Source organism: Oncorhynchus nerka, linkage group LG25 (assembly GCF_034236695.1).
Source record: "Oncorhynchus nerka isolate Pitt River linkage group LG25, Oner_Uvic_2.0, whole genome shotgun sequence".
Taxonomy (NCBI): Eukaryota; Metazoa; Chordata; class Actinopteri; order Salmoniformes; family Salmonidae; genus Oncorhynchus; species Oncorhynchus nerka.
The window spans coordinates 25,434,772-25,451,183 of NC_088420.1; the positions used below are offsets into that span (position 1 = coordinate 25,434,772).

The 16,412-nt window shown below is 41.8% G+C and overlaps 1 protein-coding gene across 2 annotated transcripts in view; it reads right to left on the minus strand.

Moving 5' to 3' along the window:
- The window catches only part of LOC115109274 (low-density lipoprotein receptor-related protein 5-like), a 92,629-nt gene extending 79,796 nt beyond the window's left edge, over positions 1–12,833 (minus strand). Inside the window, exons 1-3 of one of the 2 annotated variants that reach the window (XM_065009689.1) lie at positions 12,479–12,833; positions 768–968; positions 280–496 (exon numbers count right to left, since the gene is read on the minus strand). In XM_065009689.1, coding sequence (XP_064865761.1) covers positions 280–496; positions 768–968; positions 12,479–12,563 — 503 coding nt within the window. In that variant the 5' untranslated portion in view covers positions 12,564–12,833. The remainder of the gene's footprint in view (positions 1–279; positions 497–767; positions 969–12,478) is intronic. The other variant, XM_029634005.2, reaches the window with a different exon arrangement.
- Positions 12,834–16,412: the final 3,579 nt, after the last annotated feature.

Here is a 16,412-nt window from a genome sequence, read left to right on the forward strand (position 1 = left end):
TAGAGTGAAATTATACTGACTCAATAATGCTAACAATGGATACATATCCTTAGTCCCCAACATATAATTAGAAACAGTGCCCTATGAGAGAAGAGCAGTCAACTCCAGAGGATCTACGCAACACAACAACAGGAAACAGACCCAGCTGAAAAGCAGGTTTTCCACCATCTCACTCAACCAACAGATGCATATATGAACCATAAATACACATGGATGGAAGGGGCTGCTGCTGTGGATACATCACCAACATCCCAGTCAGGGGTCAGGCCAGAGACTCACCGGTGGGCTGGGTTCAGGGCGATGGCCCTGGGCTGGTCCAGGTCCAACCAGAATAGCACCTTGCGAGAGGTGCCATCCAGGTTGGCTACCTCAATGCGATTGGTCTCCGAGTCGGTCCAGTATAGTTTACGGCCCAGCCAATCACAAGCTAGTCCGTCAGGGGAGTCGAGACCCGACACAACAACCGTTTGCCTTGTCCCCAAGACCTCTTTCAGAGCTGAAAACAAAAGCCCAACATTTCAGTAGGAACACTTAGGTCTAAACTTCAATATCAATATCCCTCCATTAATAGTGACATTCTGCTGTTATTTTCTAGATGTATCCATAGGTGTTGGACCTTTCTTCAAGTTTTCCGTTTTGCAGAATAAATTGTTTTTCGATTATATTTGCCCCAAACTTAAAAACAACTAAATATTTAACACACTTACAAATGTAAGACAACAACATAAGAACAGTCCCTAACTTGGATGTATCAGTGTGAAGCTTACAGTTGGTGGACTGATTGTAGTAGGTTTGCTTGATGGCCTCCTCGCTGACATCGGTCCAGAAGATGAGTCCTTCAGAGTAGAGGAAATCCACAGCAGCAGCATCCTCCAGATCACTGACCACCACTGCTGACTCTGGCCTTCCCATCTCCACATCCACCAGCCTCACATCCCGCCGGTTGGCAAACAGCAGCAAGGGGGATCCTGAGGAAAATTAGAAGAAATACATTACATTAAAGAAAAGGTACACAGCCATACACCCTATTCTCATTTAGTACAGCCACCTTCATGTTAGTTACATTTAGAATCGAGTTAGATATTCCGCAATGAGAGTGAAAGCCAATAGCCAAAGGCTGGATTGCATAATGTGCCACCCAGTAAGTAAGTGGTGCCTCAGTGACTTTTGAGTGGGATGGAGGCATTGGATGCATAAACACAGACTGATGTCATCACATGCAGACAGTGCTGACACAATGCCTGCAGAGAAAAGAGGAGAGAGGGCTGTGGGTTAGGTGTGCCACGCTGTGGTTTACCAGCATGCCAGGTAACTAAGCACCAAAACACCAGACAAGAGCCATCATTGGTTTCCACCACAGCACAGCGCCTCACTGGGACAGTTACTCCAATGCATCAGTTTAATATATATGAATAAGACTGAGTGGCATAGTAATAGAAAACTTATGGTGTCAACTCTCTGCCACTTGAATAGACTTTTGTTAAAGAGCATAAAAATCTGTACTTGGCCTAATAGAGTTTAAAAAAAGTATTTCCATCTAAAAGGACCCATGAGCACCAACATGTGAAGTTCATCGTAGCCAGGGTTTCCGTTGGCTGGCAACTGGCAGCTTTTTCCTTTTTTTTCCTATTACTGAACTAACAAATTGTTTACGGACAAAATGACCAGCAGAAAAAAAATCCCTTTGCAAGATAATGCCTTTTATTCATCAATGGAAATACGTTTGACAGTCATGCTTATCAGTTGATAGGTTATTTGTGTGTATTTTTGTTAGTCGTCATGTATCTTATTTATCCAACACAACTATCACACGCAGACAGCATACAGAGAGCGTATTTTGAGTGGGATTTCTCCTCCTGTAGTAAAACGTGCTTTTATAAGAACATTCATTGCGCAACAATTCTAAATGGAATCGCGTGTTAAAAAACATTTTGGTGCATGATTAAAAATAGCTACAATTGTATTTCTTTTTTTTAACTGGTAATTGAAGCCCGCATGTATAAGAGATTTTCATCTCGGTCACATACGGAACAGGAGTTGCACGTTCTGTTAAAATGCATTGCCATAATCTAAATGGGATTTCTGTCATTCTGAGCAATGCATATGGGTTCGGTAAATTTCTCAAATGGCCGTTAACATTTTTAATCTTTCTGGTCATGTTGTCCGGCGCCACATTTTCAAAGCGGAAACATTGACAAATGTCAATGTAGGTGTCAAATGAAAACTAAGAGTCAATTTTATTTTAAAGGCTCACTTTTTTTATACCATTTTCCATCCAAATAATTAGGAAAATGCAAAGTCTTTGATTTCTGGTAAAACATCCACCAGAAAATAAGTGTTAAAATGCAGAAGAAATACACTGCTCAAAACAATAAAGGGAACACTTAAACAACACAATGTAACTCCAAGTCAATCACATTTCTGTGAAACCAAACTGTCCATTTAGGAAGCAACACTGATTGACAATAAATTTCACATGCTGTTGTGCAAATGGAATAGACAACAGGTGGAAATTATAGGCAATTAGCAAGACACCCCCAATAAAGGAGTGGTTCTACAGGTGGTGACCACAGACCACTTCTCAGTTCCTATGCTTCCTGGCTGATGTTTTGGTCACTTTTGAATGCTGGCGGTGCTTTCACTCTAGTGGTAGCATGAGACGGAGTCTACAACCCACACAAGTGGCTCAGGTAGTGCAGCTCATCCAGGATGGAACATCAATGCGAACTGTGGCAAGAAGGTTTGCTGTGTCTGTCAGCGTGGTGTCCAGAGTATGGAGGCGCTACCAGGAGACAGGCCAGTACATCAGGAGACGTGGAGGAGGCCGTAGAGGGGAAACAACCCAGCAGCAGGACCGCTACCTCCGCCTTTGTGCAAGGAGGAGCAGGAGGAGCTCTGCCAGAGCCCTGCAAAATGACCTCCAGCAGGCCACAAATGTGCATGTGTCTGCTCAAACGGTCAGAAACAGACTCCATGAGGGTAGTATGAGGGCCCGACGTCCACAGGTAGGGGTTGTGCTTACAGCCCAACACCGTGCAGGACGTTTGGCATTTGCCAGAGAACACCAAGATTGGAAAATTGGCCACTGGCGCCCTGTGCTCTTCACAGATGAAAGCAGGTTCACACTGAGCACATGTGACAGACATGACAGAGTCTTAAGACGCCGTGGAGAACGTTCTGCTGCCTGCAACGTCCTCCAGCATGACCGGTTTGGCGGTGGGTCAGTCATGGTGTGGGGTGGCATTTCTTTGGGGGGCCGCACAGCCCTCCATGTGCTCGCCAGAGGTAGCCTGACTGCCATTAGGTACCGAGATGAGATCATCAGACCCCTTGTGAGACCATATGCTGGTGCGGTTGGCCATGGGTTCCTCCTAATGCAAGACAATGCTAGACCTCATGTGGCTGGAGTGTGTCAGCAGTTCCTGCAAGAGGAAGGCATTGATGCTATGGACTGGCCTGCCCGTTCCCCAGACCTGAATCCAATTGAGCACATCTAGGACATCATATCTCGCTCCATCCACCAACGCCACGTTGCCCCACAGACTGTCCAGGAGTTGGCGGATGCTTTAGTCCAGGTCTGGGAGGAGATCCCTCAGGAGACCATCCGCCACCTCATCAGGAGCATGCCCAAGCGTTGTAGGGAGGTCATACAGGCACGTGGAGGCCACAACCTGAGCCTCATTTTGACTTGTTTTAAGGACATTACATCAAAGTTGGATCAGCCTGTAGTGTGGTTTTCCACTTTAATTTTGAGTGTGACTCCAAATCCAAACCTCCATGGGTTGAAACATTTGATTTCCATTGATCATTTTTGTGTGATTTTGTTGTCAGCACATTCAACTATGTAAAGAAAAAAGTATTTAATAAGAATATTTCATTCATTCAGATCTAGGATGTGTTATTTTAGTGTTCCCTTTATTTTTTTGAGCAGTGTATATCAAAACACAATGTTGAAGAAAAGACCCCATGTTGAAGAAAAGACCCCTGCCAACTAATATCAACACATTTTTTGTTTTGGAAATTGCCTTCTGTAAGTTTCAGGAACATTGCCATACATTGTAATTGTGTTACCAAAAACCCACATATCTTTAAGATATTGTCTCATTTCGCTTACTAATGAAAAGGGAGGATTATGAAAGTTCACAGAAGTAACAAGTAAAGGGTAGACCTACCAATTAGTTAGTGTTAATGAGGTCAAGTTTGTTTATGAATTATTAAGTGATTAAAACTCAATGCTGTTACAAAATCAGTAATGGAATTAATGCAATTGAATTGGCTACAATGGGAAATCATCGTAGTCACAAACCAGTTGAGTCACCTCATAATGTCCTCCCTTCCACTGCCATACAGTTATGTTCAACTCATAAGTTATTTTGTCATCTGGTGGTCAGAGTACAGTATAATGTACTGTACATATCTTGTTTGGGGGGGGGGGGGGGGATTACAATAATAGCCAGTGTGTAGAATAATAACCAAATATGAAAAAGAAGGATATTGCACATTTCAACCTTTGTGTACCTATTCAGGATACATCACCATGACGAGAATGATATTCATAAATTAGGCATTTATGTACAGCACAGATCAGGGACCCATGATGTAATTCCATTACTGTACTTCCGTTACTGGATGTAAATACACTTCACCTATTGTAGTTTAATAACCAACATAGATGTTTTAAAACTCAAGGTGTCATGTCATAGCTGACAGCCCATTCTTTCTGCAGACATCACTGAATCTTAATTCGGAGCAGAGACATTTTGAAGAGTTTATGGACGTGGTCACATAAAACAAAAACTGAGGGAGATTTGACCATGATTTTGTTATCAAACCTTGCACCTGCAGTTCTTCCAGTAAATGTTTTGTGAAATTGTCTTTGTAAATTGATAGCTCTTGTGCATGAAGTTGTATGGTTTGTTAAACTTTGAAATCAATGTTTTTTGATTGGTATACAAAAATCTGAGTAAAAGCATAATTATGTTACAGTGGAATTGCCCATAAGCAAACAATTAGCCTAGTCAGCAATGTTTGTGTTTTACATAAAAAGGTGCCCAAAAAAATGCTCTAACATTCTCTGGGGTATAACCACTTGCTTCAATCCCCTTAGGTCCATACCTGTGAACTTCTAATCATAGGCCATGTTGGATTTGTGAAGCTGGCATGGACATCAGATTTGAACATGGTGGAGCCAGTCAGACAGTCTGCTGCTTGATGCTGCTTATGAGGACTTCCTCCCCTGAACAGGGTAAAAACCCAGACTAATCACAATGTACTGCCCGTCTATCTACTACACATCCTCAGAACACGACTCCTCATTCTTGACTACAAAAGAGTTGGGAGGCAAATTAACAGATGAGCTACACATTTTAAACGTCAAACTTTAGTTTCTACCCTCCCCATACATAGGCTTCAATGTCCAACATAACCTTGTTTAGACCATGATTTTATTGCGGCATAAAATCTGGATTCCACAAACACATACCATATGTTTTTGTAGTGTGGTGCACCTGCTAGACAGTGAGAGAGACACTGAGAAGACTGCTATCATACAGGTACTTGTGAAGAACAAGGGAGAAGAAGCTTGACATGCTGACCACACCGCTCGTGTCACGTGCACAAGTGTTACTAAATAAATGTACACATACATGTTATACAATCGCTGCAAGTCCCTCTTCTCCCGTCTCCACATTGCTTTTTAGGAGCATATACCCACATGGGTAATTGAAAGATGAACTGAGGTTCACACTCAAGTCCAGTTGGTAGTGCACCTTCAAGTTGGTTGCCAACCGCCATATAAAGTCCAAGGAACAAGAAGCCTGGAGGAGGAGAGATTACTAGAAACAAACTTTTACCCTTTTATCTGTGGATTAATTGTCGGAGTAGAGGACCATGTCCATTTCAGGTAAAATAGCAACCCAATGTTAATCTAGCTAGCTAGCTAAATTCACATGTTTAATGCTTTTCGACCTGTCCCCAAATTAATATAGTTGTTTCAGAGTTCGTTTTGATATTTCAACCTGCGTGTCCTGATCGCGTCTGGTGTGGGTGGACAAAATCAACATGCGACAGGACAGCAGTGGAGAAGGTGGAAAGTTTTAAGTTCCTCGGCATACACATCACGGACAAACTGAAATGGTCCACCCACACAGACAATGTAGTGAAGGCACAACAGCGCCTCTTCAACCTTAGGAAGCTGAAGAAATTTGTCTTAAAAATCCTCAAACTTTTACAGATGCACAATTGAGAGCATCCTGTCGAGCTGTATCACTGCCTGGCCCTGCAACTGCACTGCTCACAACCGCAAGGCTCTCCACAACGCATCACCGGGGGCAAACTACCTGCCCTCCAGGTCACCTACTGCACCTGATGTCACAGGAAGGCCAACAAGATCAAGGAAAACAACCACCCGAGCCACTGCCTGTTCACTAGAAGGTGAGGTCAGTACAGGTGCATCAAAGCTGTGACAGAGACTGAAAAACAGCTTCTATAACAAGGCCATCAGACTGTTAAACAGACATCACTAACACAGAGAGGTTGTTGCCTAAATACAGATTTGAAATCATTGGCCACTTTAATAATGTTTACATATATCTTGCATTACTCATCTCATGTATATACTGTATTTTCATACCATCAATTGCATCTTGCCTATGCCGCTCTGTCATTGCTCATCCATATATTTACATGTTTAAACATCCATTCCTTTACTTAGATTTGTGTGTATTAGGTAGTTGTTGTGGAATTGTTAGATTACATGTTAGATATTGCTGCACTGTCTGAACGAGAAGCACAACCATTTCGCTACACTCGCAATATCATCTGCTAACCATGTGTATGTGACCAATACAATTTGATGTTAGATGTAAAGCCACAAGTCAATCCCTAAAAAAGGTACAGGAGAACTAGACCTATGCTCTAGAAAAGCTACAATCACAGAAACGCTGCCTCTAGAAAATAGGCATACTCAACACTTGGCATACAACAAGTAGCCTACATACTTCTTATGAGATCTTAAGGATGTAGTGTAGAAGAAGTCCTAAGTGGTTGTGTGTATTGGCGTGTTAAAAAAAAATATGCAGCACTGGTAATCCAAAGGCATTCCTAACAAGACAGCAGAATGTGGAGGCCCAGGGAGAGAGCAACGAAAGCCATCAGTGAGGATTCTTGACACCTCAGCCCCCAGTGCATACATAACAGTGGGGATTACAAAGATCAATCTCTCCACAACAGCTGATCTTTTTATGAGAACAGAGCAGAGGCAGCAGCCAGGCCTGTCCACTCCACATTCTGCAAAGCAGTCGCACTCGGTCTCTGCCACAACCCAAGAGGCAGGGCCAAGGAGAAGCCAGTCTCACTACAAGAAACAATGCCAGCTCTTTCCTAAACATCCATGACTGGTCTCTGGGCACGATCATTCACTTAGAAGAATGTAGTTCCTTATTTTACCATCATCATGTTCAAGTGGCTCCACCAGCAGGATTATCCGGCTAATATATACATGGAAACAAACAGCCTATGGGCCACATTTTCATTTGGTGTTGTAGCTAATAAGGCTGTAGCTTAACTCAGCACTAACATCTAGGTCTAACCGGTGAGGGTTAACTCTCTATCAACTCTATATACACTAGAACAGGGATCATTAAATAGATTCACCCGGGGGACTTATTTTTCTTGAGCGGATGGTCGGGGGGCCGGAACATAACTACAAATAATTTGTAGACGGACTATTGACTGCAAGAAGCCGAAACAGATACAGTTGAAGTCGTAAGTTTACATACACCTTAGCCAAATACATTTAAACTCAGTTTTTCACAATTCCTGACATTTAATCTGAGTAAAAATGCCATGTCTTAGGTCAGTTAGTCAGAATAATAGTAGAGAGAATTATTTATTTCATCTTTTATTTCTTTGATCACATTCCCAGTGGGTAAGAAGTTTACATACACTCAATAGTATTTGGTAGCATTGCCATTAAATAGTTTAACTTGGGTGAAACGTGTCAGGTAGCCTTCCACAAGCTTCCCACAATAAGTTGGGTGAATTCTGGCCCATTCCTCCTGACAGAGCTGGTGTAACTGAGTCAGGTTTGTAGGCCTCCTTGCGCGCACACACTTTTTCAGTTCTGCCCACCAATTTTCTATGGGATTGAGGTCAGGGCTTTGTGATGGCCACTCCAATACCTTGACTTTGTTGTCCTTAAGCCATTTTGCCAGAACTTTGGAAGTATGCTTGGGGTCATTGTCCATTTGGAAGACCCATTTGCGACCGAGCTTTAACTTCCTGACTGATATCTTGAGATGTTGCTTCAATATATCGACAATTTCCCTCCCTCATGATGCTATCTATTTTGTGAAGTGCACCAGTCTCTCCTGCAGCAAAGCAACCCCACAACATGATGCTGCCACCCCCATGCTTCACAGTTGGGATGGTGTTCTTCGGGCTTGCAAGCCTCCCCATATTTCCTCCAAACATAACGATGGTCCTTATTAGAGGTCGACCGATTAATCTGAATGGCCGATTTCAAGTTTCCATAACAATCGGAAATCTGTATTTTTGGATACCGATTTGGCAGATTATTATTTTTTATTTTTTATTTAACTAGGCAAGTTAGTTAAGAACACATTCTTATTTTCAATGACGGCCTAGGAACGGTGGGTTAACTTCCTTGTTCAGGAGGCAGAACGACAGATTTTTACCTTGTCAGCTCGGGGATTCAATCTTGCAACCTTACAGTTAACTAGTCCAACGCTCTAACCACCTGATTACATTGCACTCCACAAGGAGCCTGCCTGTTACACGAATGCAGTAAGCCACGGTAAGTTGCTAGCTAGTATTAAACTTATCTTATAAAAAACAATCAATCATAATCACTAGTTAACTACACATGTTTAATGATATTACTAGTTTATCTAGCGTGTCCTACGTTGCATATAATCGATGCGGTGCGTATAGTTGCTCCAATGTGTACCTAACCATAAACATCAATGCCTTTCTTAAAATCAATACACAGAAGTATATATTTTTAAACCTGCATATTTAGCTAAAATAAATCCAGGTTAGCAGGCAATATTAACCAGGTGAAATTGTGTCACTTCTCTTGCGTTCATTGCACCCAGAGTCAGTGTATATGCAACAGTTTGGGCCTCCTAATTTGCCAGAATTTTACGTAATTATGACATAACATTAAAGGTTGTGCAATGTAACATGAATATTTAGACTGATGGATGCCACCAGTTAGATAAAATACGTAACGGTTCCGTATTTCACTGAAAGAATAAACGTCTTGTTTTCGAGATGATAGTTTCCGGATTCGACCATATTATTGACCTAAGGCTCGCATTTCTGTGTGTTATTATGTTATAATTAAGTCTATGATTTGATAGAGCAGTCTGACTGAGCGATGGTAGGCACCAGCAGGCTCATACGCATTCATTCAAACAGCACTTTCGTGCGTTTTGCCAGCAGCTAGGCTGTTTATGACTTCAAGCCTATCAACTCCCGAGATTAGGCTGGTGTAACGATGTGATGTGAAATGGCTAGCTAGTTAGCGGGGTGCGCGACTTGGAGTGGTTGTTCCCCTTGCTCTGCATGGGTAACGCTGATTCGAGGGTGGCTGTTGTCGTTGTGTTCCTGGTTCGAGCCCAGGTAGGAGCGAGGAGAGGTACGGAAGCTATACTGTTACACTGGCAATACTAAACTGCCTATAAGAATATCCAATAGTCAAAGGTATATGAAATACAAATGGTATAGAGAGAAATAGTCCTATAATTCCTATAATAACTACAACCTAAAAACTTCTTACCTGGGAATATTGAAGACTCATGTTAAAAAGAACCACCAACTTTCATATGTTCTCATGTTCTGAGCAAGGAACTTAAACGTTAGCTTTCTTACATGGCACATATTGCACTTTCTTCTCCAACACTTTGTTTTTGCATTATTTAAACCAAATTGAACATGTTTCATTATTTATTTGAGGCTAAATTGATTTTATTGATGTATTATATTGAGTTAAAATAAGTGTTCATTCAGTATTGTTGTAATTATCATTATTACAAATAAATAAATAAATAAAATTGTCCGATTAATTGGTATCAGCTTTTTTTGGTCCTCCAATAATCAGTATCGGCGTTGAAAAATCATAATCGGTCGACCTCTAGTCCTTATGACCAATTAGTTCTATATTTGTTTCATCAGACCAGAGGACATTTCTCAAAAATTACGATCTTTGTCCCCATGTGCAGTTGCAAACTGTAGTCTGGCTTTTTTATGGCGGTTTTGGAGCAGTGGCTTCTTCCTTGCTGAGCGGCCTTTCAGGTTATGTCAATATTGGACTCGTTTTACTGTGGATATAGATACTTTTGTACCCGTTTCCTCCAGCATCTTCACAGGGTCCTGAAAGGAAAAGGTAGAAAGCCTCCATTGCTCTAGCACTGTGCCAAGCTTGAGAAGTGATTCCCTAACTCTTCTTTTCTTGTATCGTTTTGTTCTGGCTGGAAGGAAGACCAACTCTAAAGCCTTATCAGCGCTGTGCAGTGTCTGGGTGTGTGGAGTTGAGGACAGAGGAAGAGTAGGCCTAGGTGTTGGGGAAAGGAGTGTGGGAGAACAAGGGGAAATCAAGACAGCCTGCTACTGAGTAGACTTTCCACAAAACGTCCTCTCTAAATCCCCAGATGAAATGAAACCAATAACCTACTTGTATTTCAAAAGTTTTAAAAAATGGAAAAACATTTAATCCATAGCTATACATTCTTCACCCATGGAATTGAATAACATCCACACCTCAAGACAAGCTAATTTTTCCATACACTGCCATGTTTTATTTTAAAAGTAGCCACAACTCAGATCTATTGTATAAATAGCGTAGGTATGAAAGGATTGATTAATGATAACATGCAGTTGCAAGAAAGCAACACAATTACATAACATGGTCAAACTTATTTTTTAAATGTTAAACACTGAAGTGATCTAAGGGCTGAATCTTACCTGGGATGTGTAATGTGAGTGTTTAATAAAACTTTTATAAAATATATTGGCTTATTTTTTAATAAACAGTGATTGATACAAGTCACAGGACAATATAGGGCTTCTCTCTACACACAGCACTGCGTGTTTGGCTTGACTGGTGTTTAATGACACTTGTTTTGTGTTTTAGCCTGTGAGTGTGTATTACATCCGCTCACCCCCTCCCTAAATTCTGTCAAAGTCACACACTGAGATTTTCTCTCAGGTTGATACACACTGCTTATACCGTAGCAGGGACCCATGGGTGTAACTAAATTAACAGTTGGCGAAAGAGAGTATTTCATGATAACACACTCGATATGAAAATTCACCCAAATCAATGCCAGGAAAATGGATCAACAAATTCATTGTGGGCTTTAAAGACATGTCCTAATCTGCCATTTTCAACTTGAAAGAAGAACGGCCATTAAACCGAAAAAGATTCTATTTCAACTTCTCCAACTTTTGGAAATTGTTGTCTACTGCACTTGATGTGCAGGCCTAATCATGCAAGTACACTGCATACAGAAAGACTTGATTGATTGATTCCTAGACATAGCCAGCCTAGGTATTTGATCAAAGATTAACTAATTGTATCCATACAGTCCATTCGTCTATAGTGCAAACTCATCCATAGTCAACCTATTGGAAACAGCTGTCTAATAGTGCATACAAATATTTGTATGGGACCTATAACAGTGTAGTAGACAAAAGATGCACCAAAATAACCAGGAACTCTATAGACCTAGTCCCACTTGTAGACTTGTATTAGATATGGAATGTAATTGGTGAAAGGTTTGTTATGCATTTTGCTAGTGGTTTACATCTTACAAAATAACTAAAATGTATATTTGTATTCAGAAATATTTGTGCCCATCAAGACTAACTGTCTCACCTATCTCATTGGGACATTCTGTAGGCCTATATTTTGCTACTCCAAAACAAAGTGTGTGGAAAGAAATCAGAGAAATAACGTCGTTCCTTTCCACAAACCTTGCACACTTTCAAGCAGAAACCGTGTCCTTATGACACCCGACACCGGCGATCAATCGCAGTGCATTGAGGCCTCCGAGTATAGGCTCTAAAATGAACTTTTGCTGTACCCCGCAAGAATTAAGTAAAGTTGGGATAAATAGTCAAAATTCCTATTTTGAAAAATGTCACTCTTCTGATCAATTGAAAACGCGAGAAAGTTTAGACTTGAGTGAACTCCTGCGATAGCCTTGCCACGGAGTGAGTATTCAACTTGTAAAGAAAAGGCTCAAACGTATATTTAAAGAAAATATACGAAAATACATGCCCATTTAACTTTAAAACACAAATGGATAACTTAATTATGGCTATTATAACTACCGACCTCTAGCGAGACACATTCACGTAACTAAAGCCACATTGCTTCCCAGTGTTTTCTAAAAAACATATTAAAACTTTGTAAACTCGGAGCAAAGTCCGAACAATAAAAGTCGCTACTTACCATTAACTACAGAGAGCAAGCTACTATAAAACAGTAATTCCACGAGAAAAACGTCCATTGCAATTGCTTGTAGCTTTAATTCCATAACTCCGACTCCATTCTTCTGGTTATTTGTGCAAAATAAAGTTATAATCCGAGCGACTGTCTTGGTCGATACTTTTGTTGGAACGCTACTCCCGCCTGCCTGCCTGCCCTCATCGTGGAGGCACAAACGAGAATGACAGCGGAAAAAGGACGACGTCACTAGACATACGGTTATTTTATGCCCATGGTGTTTCACTTGATAGTTTTTAAATTATAGTTGCACCTTTAAAAAAAAGCACATATCTAATGTCACAAATTAATTTACAATCATTGAATTCCAAAGCATTCAATGACAAGATCATTGCTACATCTAAATATTTTCAAAGAAAAAAATAGATAACTTAAGGCTATAAGGGGCCCGAGTGGCGTAGCGGTCTAAGGCACTGCATTTCAGTGTTAGAAGCGTCACTACAGACCCTGGCTCGATTCCAGGCTGTATCACAACCGGCCGTGATTGGGAGTCCCATAGGGCGGCGCACAATTGGCCAGGCGTCGTCCGGGTTAGGGTTGGACCAGGGTAGGCCATTATTGTAAATAAGAATTTGTCCATAACTGACTTGCCTAGTTAAATAAAAAAATCTCACAGGTACAATATATATATATATATATAAAGTATGTGCCACCCCTTTCAAATTAGTGGATTTGACTATTTCAGCCACACCAGTTTCTGACAGGTATATGAAACCGAGCACACAGCCATGCAATCGCCATAGACAAACATTGGCAGTAGAATGGCCTTCCTGAAGAGCTCAGTGACTTAACATAGCACCTTCATAGAATGCCACCTTTAGAACAAATCAGTTCTTAAAATGTATGCCCTGCAATAGCTGCCCCGGCCAAGTGTAAATGCTGTTATTGTGAAGTGGAAACCTCTAGGAGCAACAACGGCTCAGCCACAAAGTGGTAGGCCACACAAACCACTGAGCGCTGAAGCGCATAGCACTTAAAAATCATCTAGTTGCAACACTCACTTCCCGAGTTCCAAACTGCCTGTGGAAGCAACTTCAGCACAATAACTGGTCAGCACAATAACTGTTCGTCAGGAGCGTCATGAAATGGGTTTCCATGGACGAGCAGCCGAAACAAGTTCTCTGAAGTGATGAATCATGCTTCACCATCTGGCAGTCTGACGGACAAATCTGGGTTTGGTGGATGCCAGGAGAACGCTACCGGCCCGAATGCAGTGTCAACTGTCAAGTTTGGAGGAATAATGGTCTGGGGTTGGTCTGTTTTTCATGGTTCGGGCTAGGCCCCTTAGTTCCAGTGAAGGGAAATAAACACGACAGCATACAATGACATTCTATAGGATTCTGTGCTTCAGCATGACAATTCCCCTGTACTCAAAGTGAGGTCCATAAAGACATGGTTTGTAGAGATCAATGTGGAAGAACTTGACTGCACAGAGCCCTGACCTCAACTCCAACAAACACCTTTGGGATGAATTAGAATGCCGACTGCGTGCCAGGCCTAATCGCCCAACATCAGTGCCCGACCTCACCAATGCTCTTGTGGCTGAATGGAAGAAAGTCCCCACAGCAATGTTCCAACATCTAGTGGAAAGCCTTCCCAGAAGAGTGGAGGCTGTTAGAGCAGCAAAAGGGGGGGACCAACACCATAATAATGCCCATGATTTTGGAATGAGATGTTAGATGAGCAAGTGTCCACATACATTTGGCCATGTAGTGTTCTGTCACAAACTAGATTATATAAATCAATATTTGACAGTATACCAAAGTAGTAAATATTGAAATGATTTCTTCTTAGCTTAAAAACACAAAACTTAAAGTGAGAATCATTTTGACTTTTGATCCACTACAGTGGATGTGAAAACAAAGTGACAAATTGAGTCCTTTTTGGTCCAGTGTAGGATGATTGATCGGAAGACTAACATCCACTTCTCAATAAGGGTAGGCTATAGGGGTGTACACTTCCTTTACAACAAATGGCCATGTAGGCTATATTGTAATTATTTCACCACTGTGGCCTATTTATTGCCTTTACGTCCCTTATCTTACCTCTTTTGCACACACTGTATATATACTTTTTCTATTGTGTTATTGACTGTACAGTGAGGGGGGAAAGTATTTCATCCCCAACTGATTTTGTATGTTTGCCCACTGACTAAGAAATGATCCGTCTATAATTTTAATGGTAGGTTTCTTTGAACAGTGAGAGACAGAAAAACAAAACAAAAATCCAGAAAAACACGTCAAAAATGTTCAAAAAAACCTACCATTAAAATGATAGATGGATTATTTTTTTGGCAGTGGGCAAACATACAAAATCAGCAGGGGATCAAATACTTTTCCCCCCTCACTTTGTATTTGTTTATTCCATGTGTAACTCTGTGTTGCACTGCTTTGCTTTATCTTGGCCAGGTCGCAGTTGTAAATGAGAGCTTGTTCTCAACTGGCCTACCTGGTTAAATAAAGGTGAAATAACATTTATAAATATATTACCTAACAGTATCAGTCTCCAAATGTGTTGCACTTTGATTTGCCTAGCTGACACTACACTTAGCCCATGTCTTCACTGACATTTTCAATCTCTCCCCGAGTCTATAATACCTACATGTGTCAAAACAGACCACCATCGTCTCTGTGCCCAAGAAATCGAAGGTAACCTGCCTAAATGATTACTGCCCCGTAGCAGTCAGTAGCCATGAGGTGGCTTTGAAAGGATGGCCATGGCTCACAACACCATCATGCCGGAAACCCTAGACCCACTCCAATTCGCATACTGCCCAAACAGATCACGCAATCTCAATCACACTTCCCTCTGCTACTGGATCCTGGATTTCCTGATGGGCCGCCCCCAAGTGGTAAGGGTAGGCAACAACACATCTGCCATGCTGATCTTCAACACTGGGGCCCCTCATGGGTGCCTGTCTCCTCCTGTACTCCATGTTCATCCCACGACTATGTGGCCAAGCACAATTCCAACACCATCATTAAGTTTGCTGACGACACAACAATGGTAGGCCAGATCACCGACAACAATGAGACCGACTATAGGGAGGTCAGAGATCTGGCCCTCAATGTGAGCAAGACAAAGGAGCCCTCAATGTGAGATTTGGCCCTCAATGTGAGCAAGACAAAGGAGCTGATCGTGGACTATAGGAAAAGGAGGGCCGAACAGGCCCCCATTAACATCAACGGGGCTGAAGTGGAGCGGGTCGAGAGTTCAATGCTTTGGTGTCACATCACCAACAAATTATCATGGTCCAAACACACCAAGACAGTTGTGAAGAGGGCACGACCACACCTTTCCCCGCCAGGAGACTGAAAAGATTTGGCATGGGTCCTGGTTGCATCACCGCCTGGTATGGTAACTGCTCGGCATCTGACCGTAAGGCGCTACAGAGGGTCATGCGGACGGCCCAGTACATCCCTGGGGCCAAGCTTCCTGACATCCAGGACCTATATACTAGGCAGTGCCAAAAATTGTCAAAGACTCCAGTCACCCAAGTCATGCACTTCTCTCTCTGCTACTGCACAACAAGCGGTACCGGAGCACCAAGTTTAGGACCAAAAGGCTCCTTAACAGCTACTAACCCCAAGCCATAAGATTGCTGAACAATTAATCAAATGGCCATCCGGACTATTTACTGATTTGATAATGTGTCTGAAGCCGCAGGATGTAAAAAAAAAAATTAAGAAAAATAAAAAACATTTTAAACAATGGCACACTTGGTCTCTACTCATGTTCTCTATAATATACAATAACAGAAGTTACTTTTATGATATACAATTTTCCCTTCATAAGACACCAGGCATTGTAAAACACTGAGGATTAAGCCATAGTCCTGGCAGAAAAAGCACTCCTCGGGTTGAATGCTAAGGTTCTCCAA